The sequence below is a fragment of the Oncorhynchus mykiss genome, chromosome 14 (assembly GCF_057628025.1).
Source record: "Oncorhynchus mykiss isolate SJ-2025 chromosome 14, ASM5762802v1, whole genome shotgun sequence".
Classification (NCBI taxonomy): domain Eukaryota; kingdom Metazoa; phylum Chordata; class Actinopteri; order Salmoniformes; family Salmonidae; genus Oncorhynchus; species Oncorhynchus mykiss.
Genome location: NC_143035.1, coordinates 5,163,886 through 5,182,854, shown reverse-complemented (window position 1 = coordinate 5,182,854; position 18,969 = coordinate 5,163,886). Strand labels below are relative to the sequence as shown.

At 43.3% G+C, this 18,969-nt stretch overlaps 1 protein-coding gene across 2 annotated transcripts in view; it reads left to right on the top strand.

The window, feature by feature from the left end:
- Nucleotides 1-652: 652 nt before the first annotated feature.
- LOC110488589 (receptor expression-enhancing protein 2) overlaps nt 653-18,969 on the top strand; it is a 34,246-nt gene continuing 15,929 nt past the window's right edge. Inside the window, exons 1-3 of one of the 2 annotated variants that reach the window (XM_036942716.2) lie at nt 653-1,021; nt 9,930-10,002; nt 18,850-18,926. In XM_036942716.2, the coding sequence (XP_036798611.2) occupies nt 990-1,021; nt 9,930-10,002; nt 18,850-18,926 (182 nt within the window). In that variant the 5' untranslated portion in view covers nt 653-989. The remainder of the gene's footprint in view (nt 1,022-9,929; nt 10,003-18,849; nt 18,927-18,969) is intronic. The other variant, XR_016486244.1, reaches the window with a different exon arrangement.

Below are 18,969 nucleotides of genomic sequence, written 5' to 3'. Positions count from 1 at the left end.
TGTTTTGGATGGATTTTTACGCATGCTGCAGCAGTATATGTTATCGGAGGCAGCGGCTTAGATCGCTAGACCACCCTAGGCCACTACCCAGTGTTCTTATGCCTCCTGCCTCACCTGCATGAGTCTAAATTTGAAAGTGATAACAGCAATAAGGCAGGCAGTCTCTTATATCCTTCCACTGAAGTCTAGAGAACCAGCCACTACTTAATGGCAAATCTTGTGTATTCACATGCTAGTTATAGGTTGTGGTCCTAATTCAATTACCAAACCCCAAACGGATGTTGTATTACATAATGCCATAGAACTATCTCGTGCAAAGATTATTGCACACAATACCCTGCCATTTTTTTAGGAGGGAATGAATGAAGACAGACTTGTGGCAGTTGCCTCGTGCCTACAGCAGGCCAACCCTGTTCCTGGAGAGCTACCCACCCCTGTAGGTTTTTGCTCCAACCCCAGTCATAACTAATCTAAATCAGTTTATCAACCAGCTAATTATTAGAATCAGATGTGCTAGATTAGGATGGAGTGAAAACATACAGGACCATAGCTCTCCAGGAACAGGGTTTGAGAGCCCTGGCCTAGACATGGTCTGGGACATCAGTGCATCTGACGTTTCACTGTAGAGCTTTTTGGTATTGTCTATCTAGCTAGGCCTACATAATTCAGCTAATTGGGTCAGTGGCAGCCTTCATAGGACCTATTTCATTGTGGCAGTAACCAGTTGTTTTTGCCTTCTCTACGGACAAGACAAAGCAGTGTGGACCTGCCCCTTTAAGAGAAGAGGAGTTCCAGCGATTTGAATGCTGCAGATTCAGAATCCACAGTAGCCTACCTGCCAGTAAAATAGAGCATTCAAGAGCAGGAGCAGCAGGCAACTAACTGCACTTGCATCACAACACAACCACACGGTCGTGGACGGAGGAATGGGGGGGGTGTACAGCTAGTTAGATTTCCCGATAAGGAAAAGCTCACTACACTCAATTAAGATGGTGTCGTGGATTATCTCCAGGATGGTAGTGTGAGTATGCATTCTGCAGCGTCTGTTTGTTATCGCGTTCTATAGCTACATACGCTAGTTCGCGCTGTCATCTGTTCGCTGCCATGGCTTGTGCCCAGAGCACACGCGAACAGTTATCTTGATAGCCAGATTGCTAGCGAGCGAGCAAATTTCTAGCAATTAAATTGTCGTTGGTTTATATGTAGCCCATGGTGTCTAAATGTACATTTTGACCACTGGTGTTTCATAAAGCCAGGATGGTAGGCAAATTTCAACACCGTTACAGCAACTCCGTTAGCCAGTGCAAAATTGGCAAGGTAACGTTAGCTAGCTAATGTGGTTAGTTGAAATGACAACGCTGCTAGCCAACTGAAGTGAAGGTGGAATACATTAAATGGCTAACAAGCTTGCTAATGCCACCTACTGAAGCTAATTTACGAATTCATATATTGGTTGTGTAACTAAATTAGTAATGCAAAAATGCTTTAGTCTTGGCTATCGCTAATCGTGCACAATCTTGAATAATGCAGGCCCGGCTGCTATGATCAACAAAACATGGCAGCAACTGTACTGCTAGCATGACGCTGACAGCCAAATAATTTAGCATCATTAATGAATTGTCTGGCTGTCGTGTGTCATGCTAGCAGTGCAGTTGCGGTCATATGTTTTGATGATTTATAGAAGCCAGGCCTGCACTATTCAGGATTATGCACTATTCCAATGTTACCTCAACCAAGATCAAGTCAATATTTTACATGATCGAGCTTTGTCATTCATGATTTGTCTTAAATGTGCTAAATGCAGAAATAGCTCGTAATTTCCTGGTTGCTAAAATTCGAATAGTTCGCCTAATTTCAGTTTTTGACAAAACAAGCATTGTGTAGCGAATCCATGTATCATGTAAACCGCTGTTAAATATCTTTTCAATAGCCATAAATATTGTATTTTCAGCTTTTTGAAGCTGGTATACAAAACCGAAACTTAACAGGAAGCATTGTACATTATTTCTTAGTTTAAATCTACCGCTTCTTAGACTTGCTTTCGATGAGAACGACAGATCTAGAATTTATTTCTGTGATTTTGTTCCGTCGCTCAAAGAAGTCACACATTGAAGCTTTAACGCCTCATGTCCACCAGATGCTTCACTCTTTGCATTCCGGCGGAAGTCATTCATTGTCAATGGAGCAGTCCACAACACAAGGCTGTGGTGCGTTGTGTGCTGCATGCGTACAATGTTTTCAATGTTACAAACCGAAGTACACAGACTCCAACCAGCTCGCTTTTAGGTAGTTGAAAAGCGAAGCATATGCGTCAAGTGCCGAAGAATGTCGGCTACACATCAGTAGGCTGGACACATGATATTTTTAACAATGCTTTATTTCTAATAAAATGTAGCTCTTTGCATCCGCGGTGGAGCCCAGTTTCATAATATTACCATATACCCAGCTTGCTGCCGTAGTTTAAGTAATCACGAAAACAAACAGGCCTTATTTTAAGGGAATGTTTCACCCTGCCAGCTCCTATTAGTTATATTGAGCACTGTGGCACCAACTCGCCGTCCGAACTTTCTAATCCCATTTTGTTGTATAGTCACGATGGTAGTTTCGCCAAATATCTCGCAATGTGTATATTTAGATTTTTTTTTTTTTAAATGGGCCCCATTTTAATCATGAGAATCGCCTCTTTCTAATTGTGTAAGGCTGGGTAGTGTATCTCGTCATCAAACGCTAACCCCGAAATACCTTTTGCCCTTGGAACGCTGAGCTCCCCCCATTGTTTTCCGATGGAGAAGCATGCTGGTATATTTCGCCAAATATCTCGCAATGTGTATCTCGTTGTCGTCAAACGCGAGACCAGAAATAGTCAGAAGTTGCCATTTCCCCCCTACTTCCTCGTTATGCAGACATAGGCACACTTGGCACCATTGAGGTGCGGATGTTTACTTTCTACACGAGTTGTTTTTCAGTTTCGTCCTAAGAACAGATTGTAGTGGTAAAATTAAAAGGGATACATTATTAAGCTTCACTCCAGTCAAAACTGTCTCTGCGAACGTTCGATTCCATTCATTTGCTATTGGCTCGCGCTAGTGTTCCAGTTTAGCCAACGTTCTAAAGCCGTTTTTCAGCCTTGGGTTAATTTTAACTCGTTCTATTGTCCAGCCTAACATCAGCCAAAACAAAAAGCACTCTTTAATCGTGTGTAATGTGTTATCATGGAGCTGTCACTGTGACAGTGGTGCTGTTTCATAAGGGGTGAGACCAATTATGTTTTGGTGAGATGAAGAGGGAGGCGAACCATGGAAAAACAGCCCCAGACCGTTATTCCTCCTCCAACCAACTTTACAGTTGGCATTATACATTGGGGCCGGTAGCATTCTCTTGGCATCCGCCAAACCTAGTCATACTGCCAGATGGTGAAGGATGATTTGTCAATTCAGCTTTACGCCACTCCAGCCGACGTTTGGCATTGTGTATGGTGAGCTTTTGTGCGGCTGATCGGCCATGGAAAGCCGTTTCATGAAGCTCCTGACGAACAGTTATTGTGATGACGTTGCTTCCAGAGGCAGTTTGGAACTCGGTAGTGTGTGTTGCAACCGAAGACAGATTACTTTTAGGTGCTTCAGCACTCAGCGGAACCATTCTGTGAGCTTGTGTGGCCTACCACTTTGTGGCTGAGACGTTGTTGCTCCTAGACATTTCCACTTCCCAGTAACAGCACTTAGTTGACCAGGGCAACTGACTTGTTGGAAAGGTGGACTCCTATGACGGTGCCGCGTTGAGAGTCACTGAGCTCTTCAGTAAGGCCGTTCTACTACCACTGTTGGTCTATGGACACTGCATAGCTGTCTACTCGATTCTATACACCTGGCAGCAATGGGTGTGGCTGAAATAGCCAAATCCACTAATTTGAAGGGGTTTTGAGAAAAATCCCCTTCGAATCGTCTTCTGGAAAAACAGATTCTGGGTTAATAATTACGTAACCAACAATCTGTAGTAATACTAGTCCCATGCTAATAGGGCTATTGATGTAGCCTACTGTTTGACTTTGCATTGTATTACATAACCAATAATAACATCTAAGGCAACTATTACCTTTAGCGTGTAGAGCGATTAATGCCATATGTCCACCAGCTGCACATGCATTTTACCATATGTTGTTTTTGCCAGATGTCTAGCCTGCATCTTCCGTACTTGATGCGCATGTGCTTTGTTTAACACTGTTTTGGGGGTTACTACATGATTCCATGTGTTATTTAATCATTTTGATGTCTTCACTATTTTTCTACAATGTAGAAAATAGTACAAATAAAGACAAACTGAGTAGGTGTGACCAAACTTGTGACTGGTACTGCACATACGCAACATGGCCAAGAAAGAAATGTCTTCCTAGCGAATGTGGTAGCATGTTGTCACTAGAGGGTCATATTGAATAATGGGGTGCTGTGAAAGAAAGAACTCAGAAGGGAACGAGTAGAAAGAGTGTTTTAGGTAAGAAAGAGAAGTTTAAACTCCATCGGAATTACTTTTCAATTCAACATCTTTCTCTGAATTAAAACTCAAGACGGGTTGCAGCATGGAGAAGACCATTTTCGCCCTGTTCGACTAAAGCTAATAATTAGAACGGATGAAAGTTATTCTTTTATTGGCAGAGGTCATTCAAAAAGTACATTTAATGCCCTGACGACACGTCTCCCGGGTGGGAGGCACCCCCCCCCCCCCCCCCCACTCACTCTGGTTTACTACTTTTTTGGTTTTGATAAAAAAAAATGTTAGGAGAATTTATTTAACCATGATGTATCTAGCACAGTTAAGACTTTTACATCAGGTTAAATGGTTAGAAAGGTAAGTATTTGTAAAGGTTGGGATAGGAGGTGTAACAGGTGTCTTGGGTCCAGCTGTGGTGGTTGAGGCAGCACTCGTGGTCTCATCTGAAAACAAGCAGATATGTTAGCAAGCAATTTTTTGTTCAGGCATGTTGTATAAATTCTCATGGGATATCTTATGCAGTAATATAATCTTCCATTATAAAAAGACAACTAATTCCACGAAAAGGGTGAGTGAAATATCCATTGTTTGTTTACAAACGGCTTCTCTGAGCTTTCCCCATAGCAAACAACATCATGGAGCAACATGGCAATGTTAGACCCTTTTACCGATCCGTATCAAATTTATTTGTCACATACACATGGTTAGCAGATGTTAATGCGAGTGTAGCGAAATGCTTGTGCTTCTAGTTCCGACAATGCAGTAATAACCAACGAGAAATCTAACCTAACAATTCCAAAACTACTACCTTATACACACAGGTGTAAAGGGATAAAGAAATATGAATGAATGACGGTACAGAACGGCATAGGCAAGATGCAGTAGATGGTATTGAGTACAGTATATACATATGAGATGAATAATGTAAGGTATGTAAACATTATATTAAGTAGCATTGTTTAAAGTGGCTAGTGATATATTTTACATCAATTCCCATTATTAAAGTGGCTGGAGTTGAGTCAGTGTGTTGGCAGCAGCCACTCAATGTTAGTGGTGGCTGTTTAACAGTCTGATGGCCTTGAGATTGAAAAACAGCTTCTGTCTCTCGGTCCCAGCTTTGATGCACCTGTACTGACCTCGCCTTCTGGATGATAGCGTGGTGAACAGGCAGTGGCTCGGGTGGTTGATGTCCTTGATGATCTTTATGGCCTTCCTGTGACATCGGGTGCTGTAGGTGTCCTGGAGGGCAGGTAGTTTGCCCCCGGTGATGCGTTGTGCAGACGTCACTACCCTCTGGAGAGCCCTACGGTTGTGGGCGGAGCAGTTGCCGTACCAGGCGGTGATGCAGCCCGACAGGATGCTCTCGATTGTGCATCTGTAGAAGTTTGTGTGCTTTTGGTGACAAGCCAAATTTCTTCAGCCTCCTGAGGTTGAAGAGGCGCTGCTGCACCTTCTTCACGATGCTGTCTGTGTGGGTGGACCAATTCAGTTTGTCTGTGATGTGTACGCCGAGAAACTTTAACTTACTACCCTCTCCACTAATGTCCCATCGATGTGGATAGGGGGGTGCTCCCTCTGCTGTTTCCTGAAGTCCACAATCATCATCTCAGTTTTGTTGACTTTGAGTGTGAGGTTATTTTCCTGACACCACACTCCGAGGGCCCTCACCTCCTCCCTGTAGGCCGTCTCGTCGTTGTTGGTAATCAAGCCTACCACTGTAGTGTTGTCCGCAAACTTGATGATTGAGTTGGAGGCGTGCATGGCCACGCAGTCGTGGGTGAACAGGGAGTACAGGAGAGGGCTCAGAACGCACCCCTGTGGAGCCCCAGTGTTGAGGATCAGCGGGGTGGAGATGTTGTTACCTACCCTCACCAGGGCGGCCCGTCAGGAAGTCCAGGACCCAGTTGCACAGGGCGCTGTCGAGACCAAGGGTCTCGAGCTTGATGACGAGTTTGGAGGGTACTATGGTGTTAAATGCTGAGCTGTAGTCGATGAACAGCATTCTCACATAGGTATTCCTCTTGTCCAGATGGGTTAGGGCAGTGTGCAGTGTGGTTGAGATTGCATCGTCTGTGTACCTATTGGGGCAGTAAGCAAATTGGAGTGGGTCTAGGGTGTCAGGTAGGGTGGAGGTGATATGGTCCTTGACTAGTCTCTCAAAGCTCTTCATGATGACGGAAGTGAGTGCTATGGGGTAGTCGTTTAGCTCAGTTACCTTAGCTTTCTTGGGAACAGGAACAATGGTGGCCCTCTTGAAGCATGTGGGAACAGCAGACTGGGATAAGGATTGATTGAATATGTCTGTAAACACCAGCCAGCCAGCTGGTCTGAGCATGCTCTGAGGGCGCGGCTGGGGATGCCGTCTGGGCCTGCAGCCCTGCGAGGGTTAACACGTTTAAATGTTTTACTCACGTCGGCTGCAGTGAAGGAGAGTCCGCATGTTTTGGTGTCGGGCCGTGTCAGTGGCACTGTATTGTCCACAAAGCGGGCAAAAAAGTTATTTAGTCTGCCTGGGAGCAAGGCATCCTGGTCCGTGACTGGGCTGGTTTTCTTTTTTGTAATCCGTGATTGACTGTAGACCCTGCCACATACCTCTTGTGTCTGAGCCGTTGAATTGCGACTCTACTTTCTCTATTCTGACGCTTAGCTTGTTTGATTGCCTTGCGGAGGGAATAGCTACACTGTTTGTATTCGGTCATGTTTCCGGTCACCTTTGCCCTGGTTAAAAGCAGCACTTTGACGACACACTAAATCCCTTCGCCAGCTTGCAAATGGACTATCTCAGAAATGTAATGGATGTCCGCGCCGAAAGACGGCTCATTGTTTCAAGAGAAATCATTGCCCAAGGTCGATTTCTTCTACAACAAATCCATTCTGGGCGTGTTAAAACCCGATCGTCTTAACTAAATATATATGTATTGATGTGAAAATTGGCATATAGACAGTAAGTCCCGAGACTTTATACATGTTGAACTGTCTTTGATGTTGCCGGGAAATGGGAAGAAGCTACGTCACAGTTGTAACTGTGTAGGTAACTACTCTCAAGATTTAGTACAGATCAGGCCTGACACAAAATGTTGAAATAGTAGCCTATTTTGACAACTATTCAGTGAATGCAACAAGTATTAGATACAAAAATATTTGTAGGACAAATTTGATATTTCACACCATCACTTTAGTGTTTGCATTTAGCCTACAACATGTCATGGAACGCCTGGAAGCACGGCCCCATCCTGCAAAGTGGCACAGAACACGTAGAGCACCCAAAGGAGGTTTCTACACATCTCCCACTCTTTGCCCTAATCTGTCCACTCCGGATGCACACCACACACCTTTTGTGCCCTTCAAACGAGTTACAACTCGGGCCACACGCCATGGTGTCACATTATTGTCTCCCCTCTTCCTGCCACTGTAGCCATATCACAAAGTGAATGCACAAGCTGCATTTTTCAATGCCTTCAGAGAAGAGATTTCTGGGAAGAGGCCTTTGCAGGGTCCCTCACATAATGTACGCAATTGAGGGCTATGTTGAGCATCTCCCCCAAAACACATACTTCTGCCATTTTTTGCCTGTGCGTCCAACATTGTAATAGCTCCTCAGTTGGTCAAGATGGTCAACCCCACCCATTTTCTTGTTGTAATCCATTACAAGCTCTGGAACAGATAAGTTCCTACCATTTTTAAAGAAAAACAATTCCAAAACCCCTACCACTGTCACTTTAGCCCTGTGGTTTGTGGTTCAAGGGTGAATGGTGAGACTTAGGGCAGACACACGCCATGGAAACGTAGGCTCCCCTCGCGGGTGTCCTCTCTCCTTTCGCTCCGCATCTCTATCCCTCCAATAATCTCTAATTTATATTCCTCCCTGCCTTTTCCTGCTGAGCCTTGACTCTCCACATCACTTTTTTCACTGACCGAGAGTAACAAAGAGGAGCAACAATTGTAGTCTGGAACATAGTCTCTCTTCCTTCCTCTAGTTCTCAACCATACACATACTCTCTTCCTAATAAGGTGTTTCCATAATGAATTGTGATAGTTACACGCTCCTCATTTCTCACTCACTAACTACAGAGTTTGCCAATGTTAGCTGATTAGTTACGAAGCTGGAACAGTTTCCAAATTAATTGCATCGGTAGAAACAGGACAAACAAGCAACTTGTTAGCTGGCAATGTAAACAATTAGCCAACTACTCATATGCGCTCCACTGCGCAGGCATCTTCTACTCTAATACGACAACTAAGCGGTCAAATAATAGACAAACGAGACAATATATAGCCTATGAATATATGCACCTAGCAAACATGACAAACCACAACCTAAGCCCAACAGATAAACACCAATTACTCTAGCCTTACTCTATTGCAGAGTTGTGTCAATGAGGTGGTTGTTTTGACCCAACTGTAGTTTGTGACTACTACAATTTCCCATTGTAGCCAGTACAGTAGACCAGAGTACAGTAAAGTAGATATGTACATTATAGTGTTCTCTACTCTACTGTGCTGTCCAAACTTGTGACACATGGGTGTCCTCTGGCCTGCCCTGCCCAACGTCTCCTCTTACTGCAATGTAAAGCTAACACAGTGCAGGCCTGGCCCAACATGTATGGCTGGGCATATCACTCAGACCTAGGCAGATGCATGGACCCAGTGTACACGACATACACCAATGGAACAAGAAAATCCCATAGCAGGAAGAGTTCCACAAGACAGCCTAAGAGAGAGTTTGGAATACACAAAGTATCACTGACCGAAGGGTGGTACACCTTAATCACAGTTTAACCTACAGTGGTAGAAATGCACATAATGTAGATACACTGGTAGCAGACAGCCTCTGATGGCTGTGTGTGTGGCAGACAGACAGTAAGGCGTGGTCCTCCTAGATCTCCCCTCGCTCAGCATTCAGTTCCTGTCACATCAGCAGTAATTGCCGGGCCGACGGGACAGAGTATTGTGTGTGTGTGTGTGTGACTGGATTTATTTTTCCTTTTGTGTGTGTTGCAGGTAGGTTCACATACGGTGGGTGACCTGTCGTTAGCCCTTTTTGTGTTTGGTCCCTCTATCAGTACAGTAGCAGAAACGCTCTCCATGGTTTTCCAATCTTCTGTTTCCTGGAGAGAGAATTTGTTCCAACAAACTGCTCTTTTTAATGTCTAAATGTCACCATGTACCCTAAGTAGGCTAACAGTGTTTTTTATTTTTATGAGCGCACATTTTTAGAGCCTGTTCAGAATATGGCCTACTTTCTTTGAACACAACCTATTTATGTTAACACTGAGATCATGGGTTTTAGACTCGAGTCATGTGTTAAGCAACATTTGACTAGATAAATATTGAAACAGAGGGGGCATTTTTGTTCAGTGTTGGCATCTTGAGGTCATGTTGCCCGGGTGATGTTTACTGTACCTTACTTAACCTCTGACCCATGTCTCCTCCTCATCCTTCAGCCTGGCCTTCGGGACCCTCTACCCGGCCTACTCCTCATACAAGGCTGTCAAGACGAAGAATGTGAAGGAATATGTGAGTACTGTACCTATTTATTTTACAATTATTATTCCAGTATATTAGTGTAGGATAAACATTTTAAAGTCTCTTTTTGTAGCCAGCTCATATTCTTAATGGAAAAAGTGATGACTTTTTAATTTATTTTTTTAAATGGGGTGTGGGATTTTACTCTCTCCAATGGGATGCTGCAAGTTTCCATTGTCTCTGAGGATGCGAGAGCAGTTCAACTGTATCCGTTTAAAAGGGGAACCTCCCAGCTTACCTCATCCCTGTCAGCGAGCAGAGGGATGAGAAAGAGAAGGAAGAGGGGTCCTCTGCCAAGCGCTCTCCTTAGTCTCCTCCCTCTGGTTGCTATAGAAACCCCACTCAATATCTGAGCGGGGGCACATGCAGACTGACAGAGGGAGTGGGAGGGAGATACAGAGGAGGATGCCATTTTTAGCCTTGTTGTTTTTATACAGTGCCTTGCGAAAGTATTCGGCCCCCTTGAACTTTGCCACCTTTTGCCACATTTCAGGCTTCAAACATAAAGATATAAAACTGTATTTTTTTGTGAAGAATCAACAAGTGGGACACAATCATGAAGTGGAACGACATTTATTGGATATTTCAAACTTTTTTAACCTTTCTGATCTCCCCATCCCGGATCCGGGATCGTGAATACAGACTCAAGCTCATTACCATAACGCAACGTTAACTATTCATGAAAATCGCAAATGAAATAAATATGCTAGCTCTCAAGCTTAGCCTTTTGTTAACAACACTGTCATCTCAGATTTTCAAAATATGCTTCTCAACCATTGCAAAACAAGCATTTGTGTAACAGTATTGATGGCTAACGTAGCATTTAGCATTAGCATTCAGCTGGCAACATTTACACAAAAAAACAGAAAAGCATTCAAATAAAATCATTTACCTTTGAAGAACTTCAGATGTTTTCAATGAGGAGACTCTCAGATAGCAAATGTTCAGTTTTTCCTGAAAGATTATTTGTTTAGGACAAATCGCTCCGTTTTCTGCGTCACGTTTAGCTATGAAAAAAACCCTGTATCCAGGATTGTGTAAATCTATCAGCAAGCTCATTAGCATAACACAACGTTAACTATTCATGAAAATCGCAAATGAAATAAATATGCCATCTCTCAAGCTTAGCCTTTTGTAAACAACACTGTCATCTCAGATTTTCAAAATATGCTTCTCAACCATAGGAAAACAATAATTTGTGTAAAAGTAGCTAGCTAGCGTTAGCATTTAGCGTTAGCATTTAGCGTTAGCATTTAGCGTTAGCATTTAGCGTTAGCATTTAGCGTTAGCATTTAGCGTTAGCATTAGCGTTAGCATCCAGCACGCAACATTTCAACAAAAACATAAAAGCCTTCAAATAAAATCATTTACCTTTGAAGAACTTCTGATGTTTTCAATGAGGATACTCTCAGTTAGATAGCAGATGCTCAGTTTTTCCAAAAATATTATGTGTATTAGAAATAGCTCCGTTTTATACATCACATTTGGCTACCAAAAAAAATCCGAAAATTCAGTCCTCAAAATGCGAACTTTTTTCCAAATTAACTCCATAATATCGACTGAAAACATGGCAAACGTTGTTTAGAATCAATCATCAAGGTGTTTTTCACATATCTCTTCATTGATACATCGTTCTTGGACACATGGTTTCTCCCCTATATCAAATGGAAAAGTACGAGCAGCTGGCAATTGCGCACCGAATTCCACGCAGGACACCAGGCGGACACTTGGAAAATGTAGTCTCTTATGGTCAATCTTCCAATGATATGCCTACAAATACGTCACAATGCTGCTAAGACCTTGGGCGAACGACAGAAAGTGTAGGCTCATTCCTTGCGCAATCACAGCCATATAAGGAGACAATGGAAAACAGAGCTTCAGAAATTCTGCTAATTCCTGGTTGATGCATCATCTTGGTTTCGCCTGTAGAATGAGTTCTGGGGCACTTACAGACAAAATCTTTGCAGGTTCTGAAACTTCAGTGTTTTCTTTCCAAAACTGTCAAGAATATGCATAGTCGAGCATCTTTTCGTGACAAAATATCGCGCTTAAAACGGGAACGTTTTTTATCCAAAAATGAAATAGCGCCCCTAGAGATCTAACAGGTTAACAAATCAAAAACTGAAAAATTGGGCGTGCAAAATTATTCAGCCCCCTTAAGTTAATACTTTGTAGCGCCACCTTTTGCTGCGATTACAGCTGTAAGTCGCTTGGGGTATGTCTCTATCAGTTTTGCACATCGAGAGACTGACATTTTTTCCTATTCCTCCTTGCAAAACAGCTCGAGCTCAGTGAGGTTGGATGGAAAGCATTTGTGAACAGCAGTTTTCAGTTCTTTCCACAGATTCTCGATTGGATTCAGGTCTGGACTTTGACTTGGCCATTCTAACACCTGGATATGTTTATTTTTGAACCATTCCATTGTAGATTTTGCTTTATGTTTTGGATCATTGTCTTGTTGGAAGACAAATCTCCGTCCCAGTCTCAGGTCTTTTGCAGACTCCATCAGGTTTTCTTCCAGAATGGTCCTGTATTTGGCTCCCTCCATCTTCCCATCAATTTTAATCATCTTCCCTGTCCCTGCTGAAGAAAAGCAGGCCCAAACCATGATGCTGCCACCACTATGTTTGACAGTGGGGATGGTGTGTTCAGCTGTGTTGCTTTTACGCCAAACATAACGTTTTGCATTGTTGCCAAAAAGTTCAATTTTGGTTTCATCTGACCAGAGCACCTTCTTCCACATGTTTGGTGTGTCTCCCAGGTGGCTTGTGGCAAACTTTAAACAACACTTTTTATGGATATCTTTAAGAAATGGCTTTCTTCTTGCCACTCTTCCATAAAGGCCAGATTTGTGCAATATACGACTGATTGTTGTCCTATGGACAGAGTCTCCCACCTCAGCTGTAGATCTCTGCAGTTCATCCAGAGTGATCATGGGCCTCTTGGCTGCATCTCTGATCAGTCTTCTCCTTGTATGAGCTGAAAGTTTAGAGGGACGGCCAGGTCTTGGTAGATTTGCAGTGGTCTGATACTCCTTCCATTTGAATATTATCGCTTGCACAGTGCTCCTTGGGATGTTTAAAGCTTGGGAAATATTTTTGTATCCAAATCCGGCTTTAAACTTCTTCACAACAGTATCTCGGACCTGCCTGGTGTGTTCCTTGTTCTTCATGATGCGCTTTTAACGGACCCCTGAGACTATCACAGTGCAGGTGCATTTATACGGAGACTTGATTACACACAGGTGGATTGTATTTATCCTCATTAGTCATTTAGGTCAACATTGGATCATTCAGAGATCCTTACTGAACTTCTGGAGAGAGTTTGCTGCACTGAAAGTAAAGGGGCTGAATAAATTTGCACGCCCAATTTTTCAGTTTTTGATTTGTTAAAAAAGTTTGAAATATCCAATAAATGTCGTTCCACTTCATGATTGTGTCCCACTTGTTGTTGATTCTTCACAAAAAAATAGTTTTATATCTTTGTTTGAAGCCTGAAATGTGGCAAAAGGTCGCAAAGTTCAAGGGGGCCGAATACTTTCTCAAGGCACTGTATCTCCCCCCCCCCAAATGTGGGTCAACTTCTCAGCTGGATTGAGTACTTTGAATTGTTTATGTGCATTCGTAAAGTATTCAGACACCTTGACTTTTTCTACATTTTTACTTTACAGCCTTATTCTAAAATGCATTCAATTGCCCCCCCCCCCCCAAATCTACACACAATACCCCATAATGACATAACTGGTTTTTAGACATTTTTGTGAATGTAAATGTGATTTATTTATTTTATCCTTAAGTATTCAGACCCTTTACTCTGAAGCAGCTTTTGGCTGCGATTTTAAAAGCCTCGAGTCTCCTTGGGTATGATGCTACAAGCTTAGCACATCTGCATTTGTGGAGTTTCTCCCATTCTTCTCTGCAGATCCTCTCAAGCTCTCAGGTTGGATGGGGAGCTTTGTTTCACAGCTATTTTCAGGTCTCTCCAGAGATGTTAGATCGGATTCAAGTCCGTGCTCTGGCTGTGCCGCTCAAGGACATTCAGAGACTTGTCCCAAAGGCACTCCTGCATTAGGGTTGTTGTGCTGTTGGAAGGTGAACCTCCCCATCTGAGGTCCTGAGTGCCCTGGAGCTGATTTTCGTCAAGGATCTCTCTGTACTTTGCTCCGTTTATCTTTCCCTCAATCCTCCCAGTCCCTGCCGTTTTAAAACGCCCCCACAGCATGATGCTGCCACCACCATGCTTCATCGTAGGGATGGTGCAGGCAGGGACAAACTGAGAACAAAATATGTACCTGGACTTTTTGTCTCAGACCGGCCCACCAGAAATCCCCCCAGCAATACACCACAACCCACGCCACACTTAATGTAAACGAGATTACTGAACAATATAACAAATAGGGATAAATTATTTGCTTTGTTCTTGAAGGGCTGTCTGTGGAAAGCCACTGGCACTGAATGTTAGCTGACTAAAGCTTTTAGGGTATATAAGAGCAATGTCGGCATACAAAGTGCCATTACTCAGCGTCCATCGGCGATTTCTATCTATAACTGTATCCAGAATTTGATTATGGACCCCAGTCTTGTATGCACTCTCTACCCCCAGTAAAAGTCTCATCTTGTGCCATCTCTCCAGGCGTGGTTTTCTTCTTTCGAGCCCTTTTCGTTGGCCGAGTGGTCTCTAACTCCAGCTCTGTTTCCTCATCCAGTTCCTGCAACTTCCTGTTAGCCCACTGAACAAATGTGCCTACAGCTGCCTTGACTTTTTCAACATCTCTTGCCATTCCTTTCAGCTGCTCCTCTGTTGACACAATATGATGCACGGACAGAATGTCCATTCGTTTTGAAGATATATTGAGACTGGTGAGGTGACCTGGAATATCTGCATTTTTAAGTATTGTTTCATACTTCAGCAACCCCCTCTATGTATCCTTGTGCCTTGACCCATGCAGTAGTGTTGTTTTTCTGATCTTGTATGGTTGACAGAGTGAGAAGGACATCAACATACAGACTCTCATCTGGATTTCCAAAAGCTCCTAAGACCTTCTTTAAGGCACCGTCTTTAGCCCACCAGCCTGTCTCTCCGATTGGAGCAAGACGTCTGTGTCTTGGGTTCTTGCTCTCCTTCTCCAAAATGTTCATCCTCTAGTAGGATTCACTGAAGAACACAGCTATGTTGTTATTGAGAGAGAAAAAAAGTGACCCACTTGCCAAGACACTCTGTGTCTGCCAAAACAAGGTTCAATGTCTGTACATAGCACCACCCATGCACTTGATTGGTGGACTTTGCAGAGAGCAGGGCAGAGAAGTCTTTTTATACTGGCCTTGCATACTGGAGGCTCCATTAGTGGAATTGCCAATGCGCTTGCTGATGTCAGGCTTCATGTTTTCCAGTACTTCACTCGGTACCTGGACAAAGTATTGTCCAGTGGATGCCTCGCATTTCACCACAGCCACAAGCCTCTCATGACGTTCGTCACACATTTGACTATGACAGAGCATTGATCTTGTGTTGTAGTGTCAATCTGGACTGAACATACAAGCTTCCTGGATTTCACTTGTTATGGTGGTAATGACGTTATCGGTGGTAGTCTTTGATAAGTGTGGTTAGAGCTTCTGTCCCTTCTTGACCCCGGTTCAGAGTTTAAAAAAAAATACTTTTTTGTTTTATTTTGTTTTGCTTTTCCCTATGCAGGCAGTGAGATGCTCTTTCATACATTCATAAGTCTTTGCTAGGTAAAGTCCCGCCTTATCTCAGCTCACTGATCACCATAGCAACACACGCTCCAGCAGGTATATTTCACTGGTCATCCCTTAAAGCCAACAGCTCCCTTTGGCTGCCTATCCTTCCAGTTTTCTGCTGCCAATGACTGGAACAAATTGCAAAAATCACTGAAGCTGGAGACTTATGTCTCCCTCTCTAACTTTACGCATCAGCTGTCAGAGCAGCTTATTGATCACTACCTGTACACAGCCCATCTGTAAATAGCACACCCAACTACCTCATCCCCATATTGTTTAAACATTTTTTTTTTAATCCTCTGCAACCCAGTATATCTACTTGCACGTTATCATCTGCACATCTATCACTCCAGTGTTAATGCTAAATTGTAATTACTTTGCCACCACGGCCTATTTATTGCCTTACCTCCCTAATCTTACTACATTTGCACACACTGTACATAGCTTTTTCTATTGTGTTGTTGACTATGTTTGTTTATCCCATGTGTAACTGTTGTTTTTCTTGCACTGCTTTGCTTTATCTTGGCCAGGCCGCAGTTGCAAATGAGAACTTGTTCTCAACTGGCCTACCTGGGTTAAATAAAAAAGAAATACACAGGTCGTACTCAGCAGAATGATCATCTCTAAAAAGTTGCCATGTTCAATGCTGCTGTCATCTAGTGTATAAGCTGCTTCAGACTGCACGCCTCTGTAGCTCAGACCTCTCTTCCCTATGACTTTAACAACATCTATAATGCGCTCTAGCACTTGCCTTCTACTGCGCACTTGCTCTCTGAGCAGACATCTGACTGCCGATGAACAGGCTCTCAATGTTACCTTTTTGGAGGACCTTAACCTCTAGGCTGAGGCCTACTTTCTATGTAAAATGCTGTTCCACTCTGAATATGCTTCCCTTCTGCGATTCAATCCATGAAAGGGCTGTTCTCTGTGGGCTTTGCAAATGCCGTACAAATGAAGCTGACTAAAGCATGGTTCGCTTCACTGTATGACAGCCACTTCCTGTTGGTCCCATCTTTACAAAAGAGCACCTTCTACACCACACTTTTCCCACTTTTGTTGGGGGTGGAAACTAAACATATCTAGGTCCATTGACTTCGGCCTCTTAATATAATCAAAAATTGGTGTGGCATTCTGGCTCAATCTACATCTGTCCACTGCAGATGCAGTATCCTCAACCTGGATGAATAATTTAGTATAATATTATAACTTTTTATTTAATGTTAATATAATAGTATACTAAATTCTGCTAGTATAAAAATATGTTGTAGTATAAAATTATTTTGTCCTGCCCCATCCAGGCTGTGATAGGTCAGTTCAAGAAAAGTGACATTGACAAGCGCTTGTTTCAACAAAAGGCCAGCTAGCCAAACCCAAACATTGCTTATCCTATCCCTTCTGTCTTACCACTTCAACTGCAAAACCTTGACTAACAGTTGAACTGGTATCGCTGGACTCAATGGGCTGCTCTCTCTCCTGCCAGTGCCTTCAGGCTCACTAGGCTGAGATGATTGACTGGTAACAGCGCCAAATAAATAATTTGTCATTTTAAAACATTTGGCTGCATCAGCTCCAAGGGACTTCAACCTCTTTGCTTTTCAGCACCACCTTTTTTACGTTTCTTTTCTTTTTGTTCGTCCATCTTGCTCCACTATTTATCCAAATGTCAGCACTTAACAGAGATGGGAAAGGGGCGGGGCCCAGGTAAAGTTAGAATGGACTGGACCAAAAGTAATTGGCTGGGGGAGAGAGGCCGACAGATGTAATACCCAACCAATACCCGGCAGCCCACTCGCCTGGGCCAGTCAGACACCCAGCACTTGGTTATTTTTATTTAAGCGGGGGCTGGGGTTATTTACATTTTGCGTTGCATCGGCCCCAATTGTTAAGCGGCTCACCGGGAAAACTCTCGGTGCTCCAGATGGCCAGTCCGTCATTGGTGTCTCTTGGCATCCAGGCCAAAGAGTTCAATCATGGTTTCGTCAGACCAGAGTCTTGGTTCTCATGTTCTGAGAGTCCTTTAGGTGCCTTTTGGCAAACTCCATCCTGGCTGTCATGTGCAGTTTTACTGAAGAGTGGCTTCTGTCTGGCCACTCTACCATAAAGGCCTGATTGGTAGAGTGCTGCAGAGATGGTTGTCCTTCTGGAAGTTTCTCCCATCTCCATAGAGGAACTCTGTCAGAGTGACCATCGGGTTCTTGGTCACCTCTCTGACCAAGGCCCTTCTCCTCTGATTGCCAGCTCTACAAAGAGTCTTGGTGGTTCCAAACTTCTCCCATTTAAGAATGATGGAGGCCACTGTGTTCTTGGGGTCCTTCAATGCTGCAGAAATGTTTTGGTACCCTTCCCCAGATCTGTGCCTCGACACAATCCTGTCTCTGATCTCTATGGACAATTACTTTGACCTCATGGCTTGATTTCTGCTCTCACATGCACTGTCATCTGTGGGACCTTATATAGACAGGTGTTTGTGCCTTTCCAAGTCATGTCCAATCAATTGAATTTACCACAAATGGACTCCAAGTACAAATGTCTCAAGGATGATAAATGGAAACAGGATGCGCCCGAGCTCAATTTTGAGTCTTATAGCAAAGGGTCTGAATACTTATGTAAATAATGTGTTTTTAAAAAAAAAAATAATAATACATTTGCAAACCATTTCTAAACCTGTTTTCACTGTTATTATGGAGTATTGTGTGTAGATTGAGGGAAAAACATTAATATAATCCGTATTTAGAATAAGGCTGTGACGTATCAAAATGTGGGAAAGGGGAAAGGGGTCTGAATATGTTCTGAAGGGCACTGTATTAACTTGTTTGCACTTGGTCAGTGTGTCTTTTAGGATTCATCCATACCATCTTGCTATTTATATTGCAATAATTGATGGTACACTCTCCACCCACTGACTGGATTTATTTCAATGCCCATCCTTTGGCAGTGCATACTGATTCGGTCTATAAGGGCTGTAACGTGCATGCTTGTGTGTGTGCGGGAGACAGTGAATGCTCTACGTGTGTCTTGTCACATTCTTACGGCAGCTTACTGTAGACTATGCTTTCATGTGCTATATTTGTGACACTCTCTCCGTCGTTTGTGTGTCCAGGTGAAATGGATGATGTACTGGATAGTGTTTGCGTTATTCACCACAGTGGAGACCCTCACTGACTTGTTCATGTCCTGGTGAGTCATCTCTGACCAGTGCCCTTACAGCCACTATACAACA